Source organism: Monomorium pharaonis, chromosome 1 (assembly GCF_013373865.1).
Source record: "Monomorium pharaonis isolate MP-MQ-018 chromosome 1, ASM1337386v2, whole genome shotgun sequence".
Classification (NCBI taxonomy): Eukaryota; Metazoa; Arthropoda; class Insecta; order Hymenoptera; family Formicidae; genus Monomorium; species Monomorium pharaonis.
This window is the reverse complement of record NC_050467.1, coordinates 36,140,144-36,148,164: the sequence shown is the minus strand read 5'-3', so window position 1 is coordinate 36,148,164 and position 8,021 is coordinate 36,140,144. Positions and strand designations below refer to the sequence as shown.

General features: G+C 43.7%; 2 protein-coding genes across 2 annotated transcripts; both read left to right on the top strand.

Moving 5' to 3' along the window:
- The first annotated feature begins 283 nt into the window (after nucleotides 1–283).
- LOC105828224 lies at nucleotides 284–1,759 on the top strand. Its single transcript, XM_012666464.1, has one exon. The coding sequence runs from the start codon at nucleotides 284–286 to the stop codon at nucleotides 1,757–1,759; it is 1,476 nt and encodes a 491-aa protein (XP_012521918.1).
- Nucleotides 1,760–2,480: 721 nt separating this feature from the next.
- LOC105828223 lies at nucleotides 2,481–3,854 on the top strand. The gene has a single exon (XM_028191103.1). It carries the CDS (start codon nucleotides 2,481–2,483, stop codon nucleotides 3,852–3,854), a length of 1,374 nt encoding a protein of 457 aa, XP_028046904.1.
- Nucleotides 3,855–8,021: the final 4,167 nt, after the last annotated feature.

The following is an 8,021-nucleotide window of genomic DNA, read 5'->3' as shown; positions in this document are numbered from 1 at the left end:
AAAATTATCGATGACGCGTAGGTGGGATCTCGTGAAGAAATCTAAGATTTGTAAAAATTGCCTCAATTCGCATAACGGTGGGTGCCAAAAATCACATTGCAAATACTGTAATAAATTCCACAACTCGTTGTTGCATAATCAATCAGATAAGGCATCCTCGTCGGCGCAGGTAACAACCAAGGGCGAGTCCGTAAAACCTACCACGCCAAATGTCCAAAATTCAGACTGACTAAGAGCCGTTGCTCTTAACGCAATTTCTTACAATCCACAATCACAATTAATTATGAGCGCCGTCGTTCGAGTAAGAACCGCTCATGGTAACTTCATTCAATGTCGAGCGTTGTTAGATATCTGCGCGACGGCGCATTTTGTCACAGAAAAATTCGCCCGAACATTGAAATTACCCATATCTCCGTGTGAAATTCCGATCGGCGCGATCGACGGCATGAGTACCGCATCGAACGGCGTTGTTGAGTTTTCCTTTCGTTCAATCCATAGTGATTTTCACAAAAAACTTTCATTTCTCGTGGTGCCTGAGATCGCTGAGAGTATTCCAGGTTTTCCGTTCCTGCGTCAAGCGATTAAATTACCAGCCAATTTAAAACTAGCAGACCCGCAATTCCACGTACCGCCGCCGGTTGACATAATCGTTGGTTCCGGGGCCACCTTATCGCTCTTATCAATCGGTCAAATCAACATATCACGGAATAATTGCGACCTCTTTTTAAAAAAGACTCAGCTCGGTTGGGTCGTCGTCGGCGGAGTAGCTCCCACCGACGGAACGGGGGTCGTCTCATATAAATTAACTGAGTTAACCGAACAAATAGCTAAATTCTGGCTGATCGAAGATACAACCGCCAAAAAATCTGAGTCGTCAGAAAACGTGGAATGCGAGTTTCATTACGCGCAAAACACCACACGCGATAGCTCGGGGAGATACTTTGTACGGTTACCATTTAAACAAGCAAAGAGAGATTTCGGAAACATCCGGTCGATCGCATTATGTCGTTATTACGCGTTACAAAAAAGACTCACGACTAATCCGATACTTAAACGAGAATATGATCGAATCACGCAAGAATACATCGATTTAGGCCATATGTCGTTGGTCTCGGACGATTCGGAGGGCGGATATTATCTCCCTCACCACGCGGTTATGAAGTCTTCGAACGCGACCACTAAAGTACGCGTAGTCTTCGACGCATCGGCGAAGTCAAACAGGGGCGTATCCCTAAATAACACATTGATGATTGGTCCTACTATTCAAGACAAACTATTTGAACATTTAGTACGTTTTCGCAATCATAATTACGTAATCACCTCAGATATAGAGAAAATGTACCGACAAATTTGGGTACATCCCGACGATCGTCAATTTAAAAAAATTTTCTGGCATTACGAGAATCGCGTGCGAACTTTCCAATTAAATACTGTAACATTCAGCATATCGTCGGCACTGTTTTTAGCAATACGAACAATACAGCAACTCGCGAACGATGAGGAGTCTAAATTTTCGATCGGTGCGAAAATACTAAAATGCGACTTATACGTCGACGATTTGCTCACCGGAGCAAACACCCTCGAAGAGCTCATACAAATCCGCGATGAAACTATTAACATTTTAAAACGCGGCGGGTTTAATATTAGGCAGTGGGCGTCAAATCACCCACAAGCCCTCGAGGGTTTAAATGAACGAATAATTGATGTAGAATTCATCACGAACGAAAATCCGATATTGAAGACGTTAGGGATCTCGTGAAATGCGAGCCGTGACGAGTTATTATATACAGTAAATCCGATCAAACCGATTAATCGCGTCTCGAAGCGTCATATTCTGTCGGAGATTGTAAAGATTTTTGACCCCTTAGGGTTACTCGGACCAGTCGTTCTCGCATCGAAAGTATTGATGCAAGAATGCTGGAAATCAAAGGTTTCGTGGGACGAATCCGTACCACATACATTACATTCGTCGTGGTCGTCATTCGCGACGCAGCTCGAATTAATCGACCATTTAACTATTCCTCGCCGACTAGTCATTAACGAATATAAAGACATATAAATTCACGGATTTTGCGACGCGAGTAAAATTGGGTACGGAGCCTGTTTATATGTCAGATCTCAAGACCAACAAGCCAACATGCTCGTCAGGTTATGTTGCGCTAAGACATGCGTTGCCCCTCTCAAAGATACGACAATTCCCCGCCTCGAACTCTGCGGAGCTCTAACTTTAGCGCGATTATTTCAAGAAGTCTCCAACGCTTTCACGTTCAAGCCGAATAAAATCATATTCTGGACCGATTCTATGATCGTCCTACATTGGCTCAAGAAATCTCCAAGCGCGCTTAAAACATTTGAAGCGAACCGCGTCCGAGAAATACAAGAAATCACAAGGGGGTTGGAGTGGCGACACGTTCGGTCCGAAAACAATCCGTGTTATTGCATACTGCTTACGTATATCGTCTTCAAACAAAAACAAAGGCATGCTTTCCACGCAGGAGTTAACCGAGGCCGAAACCCGCATATTAAAGGCGATTCAAGAAACTTCATTTAAAGATGATATCGACCGTATCTCAAGATCGGAGAATGTCAAAGGCTCAAGATTAGCAGCTCTCAATCCCATTCTCGACGAATTAGGCTTGCTTCGCGTTGGCGGCAGGCTGCGAAATGCGGATATCCCCATTTCACAGAAACATCCCATTTTATTACCTTCACGTCATCACATTACCGATCTAATTATCCGCCAAACTCACAAGAAAAATTTTCATTCAGGTATACAGACAACGCTATATGCCATTCGCCAGCGATTCTGGATACCTGACGGAAAAAATCAGGTATGCAAAATCGTAAGGCAGTGCACGCGGTACATAAAATTTCGCGCGACTCCTGTCAAATATAAGATGGCAGACTTACCAAAATCGCGGGTGCAGGAGGCAAGGGCCTTCCACCACACCAGTATCGATTTTTTCGGTCCGATCTTCATAAAAGAGAAAAAACATCAAAATCGCGGACGAGTTAAAGTGTACGGCTGCGTTTTTATTTGTATGACGACCAAAGCCGTACACATCGAGATTGTAAGCGATCTAACGACCGAGGCATTCATCGCAGCGTTAAAAAGATTTATAGGTCACAGATCCATTCCCGCTAGAATTTACTCAGACAACGGAACGAATTTTGTAGGCGCAAGAAACCAACTCCGTGAGTGGTACGCCCTATACGAATCAGACGAGTTCAAATCCAAAGTCAACGATTTCGTTACGAGCAACAAAATTTCGTGGCATTTTAATCCGCCCCTCTCACCTCATTTCGGAGGAATCTGGGAGGCGGCGGTCAAGTCCTTTAAACATCATTTTAGAAGAGTAGCGGGAGATCTGTTCACTTATGAAGAGCTGAATACATTAGCCATCGAAATCGAGGCGATACTCAATTCGCGACCTTTGTGCCCTATCTCATCCGACCCGAATGATCCACTAGCATTAACGTCTGCACATTTATTAGTAGGGCAACCGATGACCATGCTGCCCGAAGATAACTATTTATCTGTTCCAGCAAATCGTCTGTCGTCCTGGCGACTAATTTTGAAGGCCGGCCAAGACTTTTGGCGCAGGTGGCAAACAGAATATCTAAATGAATTACAGAAGCGGCAGAAATGGCACGGCTCGAATGCCGGTCTCCAACAAGGCAACGTCGTTATTCTTATGGATAAGAATTTACCATGTATGCAGTGGCAGTTGGGGCGAATAGTGGAGACACATCCAGAAGACGACGGCGTGATCAGGGTGGCAACGATCAAGATATCACATGGATTGATCAAACGCAACACAACGACAATTTGTCCGCTTCCGGACGTAACGTGAACACATCACGATCGACATGTTGCATACTCGCGGGTCACCGATCGACATATGACTGCCAAGCGAGTCGACATGTTGCATACTCGCGGGTCACCGATCGACATATGACTGCCAAGCGAGTCGACATGTTGCATACTCGCGGGTCACCGATCGACATATGACTGCCAAGCGAGTCGACATGTTGCATATTCGCGGGTCACCGATCGACATATGACTGCCAAGCGAGTCAATATCAGTTGCATACTCGCGGGTCACCGATCGACATATGACTGCCAAGCGAGTCAACATCAGTTGCATACTCGCGGATCATCAAGCGAACGAAATATTTTTAAGAAATCACGACATTTACATGTGACTGCCAAGTGAGACTATATCAGTTGCATATTCGCGGGTCACCGAGCGAGCGATTAATTTTAAGAAAATTTGATTTTCCATTCAAGTCAACCGCAATATCCGTTATCCACCATACGCAATTCTGCAGCATATAACATGATATTAAAAACAAAACAACTTTTTTACACATTTACTGTCGATCGTTTCACTCCCAACGGGGGGAGGATGTTCCGTAGGAACACGAAAAAGCAAGTCGTATAATGGCTAACACATGTTTTAAGATGTGACGCTTCGGCCCTTCACAGGGCAGGATAGGGGATAGCGGATAGAGCGGGGGAGCTCTGGAGACGAGACTTCACTTCAGTTTTGTATTTTGGCAAGTGAACATCTCGAGCCAGTGCGAACCGAATTTTTTCACAAGTACGAATTGTCTTTAATCGACCGAATCCTTGCGAGATATTCGTGCCGTTCGATCGTTAATTTAACCATACACATTGTAAAGAGCTCAGTCTCTTCAACATTCACATACGTACGGGGCCCCGCGACGATCTTAGTTTTCTGAACAACGGGAATCCAGTTATAAAATAACAAAATTATTATAATTCGCTATCACGAGGGGTTTTTATGCCTACACGGCTTTTCCCCTAGAGCCAATAAAGATCAATTCCTTTTTGCTCTAATTGCATCATTTTTATTTACCTTATCCACCAAATTAAATGAGTGAGTCCCAGATGCGCACAGTAATAAACGAACACAGCAAGCTAAGCGAAACGGACACAGTAACAAACGGATACAGACCAAATGAACACAGTAATAAACGGACACAGTGCGAAACGGACACAGTAACAAACGGACACAGTGCAAAACGGACACAGTAACAAACGGACACAGACCAAATACGCACAGAGCGAAACGGACACAGACCAAATGCGCACACTGCACATGCGCACGGACCAAATGCATACACGGAAAGTCGCAAACCCATGTGATGCAGTGAATGCTTTGCACGCACATACACACACACACACATGGGGGGGTGCAAGGGGGGCCTTCGGCCCCCCTCCCGCACCCACCCCGTCTAAGTCGCTAACCTATGTGGACTTTACTCTGCTTGCAATGTACATAGATTGCATTTGGTCCTTGCACACGTGCAGTGTGCGCATGTGCAGTGTGCGCGTTTGGTCCGTGCGCATTTGGTCTGTGTCCGTTTCGCACTGTGTCCGTTTCGCTCTGTGCGCATTTGGTCTGTGTCCGTTTGTTACTGTGTCCGTTTCGCACTGTGTCCGTTTCGCTCTGTGCGCATTTGGTCTGTGTCCGTTTATTACTGTGTCCGTTTGGTCTGTGTCCGTTTCACTCAGCCTACTGTGTCCGTTTATTACTATGCGCATCTGGGACGCTCCCAATTAAATCACGGAGGCTTCTCCATGTGGGAGCAGTTTCCGACCCAACACGTTCATTGGCTGTCGCAAGTTGCAACTGGCTGCTTGCGATTAAAGACCTATAATCAAAGATTCGCCAATGGCGAACACAATTTTGATTGGTCACTTGAGTCACATGGTTTATCCGCCATTGCGTACCCACGCTGGGCGAGGAAGAGGGGAGAGTGCTCTGTGTTGAGCAGTATAGGTTAAAGGAATATGTGTCAGAAATTATAAGGTAATTCAATCTTTGCACTTTAGGGTCACTATATTTTGACGATACACTCAGGAAGAACAAGAAAAATTAAATTTGCATCTGTTATATGGCTGCGTACAACTTGGAGCAGGCTCGCATTGTTTACTATCTCCACTACTCCAGTCCCCAGCCCCCGGCCCCAGTCTCCATCCATGTTTGTTCGCGTCGCCATGCTCCGACATGCTCCTACTCACTCCAACGCATTCTAATAGGTTGGCGTCATCGGAATCAACGTATTGGAGTGCGTTGGGGTGAATAGGAGCATGTTGGGGCATGTGACGCGAACAGACCCCCAGTCACCGTATGGGTACAAGATGGTGGATAGCAGTCATGGTGGGGGGTCATTGGCGCATCTTTGATTATAGGTCTTTACTTGCGATTAATGTTTACACCGAGCACTTGGTACGCGTATCAAATAGTAAATAACTAGTGAATGTGTTTAATCATTGGCTGATCAGCTTAAATTCACTACTTGATACGCGTACCAAGTGCTCAGTGTAAACTAGAGCAATGTAGAACGGGCTTTAAGGGCCATCTACAATGGAGTGTTTTAGCCGTAACAGCACTAAAACTACGGCAATGCTGTCTAGAATAAAAACGACGTAGCAATAACATACAAGCCGGCCATCAAAGAAAGGTGACCAAAAACTAATCCCGAATGCCCCAACGCTCATCGTAAGCACGCAATGAATTGGCTCAATGTCTGGGGCTCTATTCTTGAATTCATTCGCAAGAGAAACGTATTCGCAAATTTTGATCTTACAGAAAAGTTGGAAATTTATTGGCTATTGTATGGCTATTAACCAATAAACTTACAACTTTCTGTTAGAGCGAGTACTTGCGTATACGTTTCTCTTGCGAATGACTTCAAGAATCGGGCCCCTGGGGCTCGATTCTTGAATTTATTCGCAAGAGAAACGTATACGCAAGTACTCGCTCTAACAGAAAGTTGTAAGTTTATTGGTTAATAGCCATACGATAGCCAATAAATTTTCAAATTTTCTGTAAGATCAGAATTTGCGAATACGTTTCTCTTGCGAATGAATTCAAGAATAGAGCCCCTGATGTAGTAAACAGTAAAGCAATACGAAGTGGAGACATTTTCTACGACTACTGCTACGGCCTACGACTCTCCATTGTAGATGGCCCTTTAGAATACGTTGGAATGAGTAGGAGCATGTAGGGGCATGGCGACGCGACAACCATTGGTCTGTTCTTTTTCGCTGCACTGTGCACTGGTGCAACAAGTTAGAATGAGAAAAAATATATTTGTCTCACTTTAACTTATTGCACCAGTGTATCAGTGCAGCTAAAAACAGGCCTGCTCGGTTAAGGAGTGGGGGTATAGGCATACGTAGAAAAGGACAAACGTAGACGTTGAAAAGGGACGACGATATACCAGGTATTTTCTTCTCTCTCACACGCAGGCGTATGTAAGAGAGAAGGAAATACCTGTTATATCGTACGTAAGCACAGTTTAGCTATAACCAGTTACGACAGTACAGTCGGAACCTTTGATGTTTATGTTACCTAGTCACGTGACCATCCGCCATGTTTTGGATTGTAAGAAAGCGCGTTATTCGAAGATATAAAACAAAAAAAGATAGTAAAAATATTTCTTATGATTCGTGTCGAATTGTTATTAAAGAGATAAGTGAATAAATAAAAAAAATTACAGAAAAAGTTAAAAAATTTTATTCCTGTGTTTCGTCCAGATATGTTTTTACACATGACACAGGAAAATCCACCTTTACTAACTTTACTCATTATTATAATTTATTTCAAAATAAATGATATTGAAAAAACACTGAAGATAATCTTCATTAATAATCTTTTCTCAATTAATACCTAATTAATATCGCTTAATATCAGTGAAAAATTATTCACACAATATAACCTCTAACACGCAATTATCACATGTCTAAGGCCGGTATTCATAGTCAAATCTTATTTTAAGATCATCTCAAGTAATGTCTTAAGATGCTAATACGGCTCTGTGATTGGTTGATGGCATCTTAAGACTGTACTTAAGATGATCTTAAATATAAGAATCGACTATGAATACCGGCCTAGCTCATAGCTTCGTACCGCGTGGCTCGCCATGTCCGCCATATTTTAGATAGTACAGTTGACGCATGCGTCGTAAAATATTATACGAAGAAT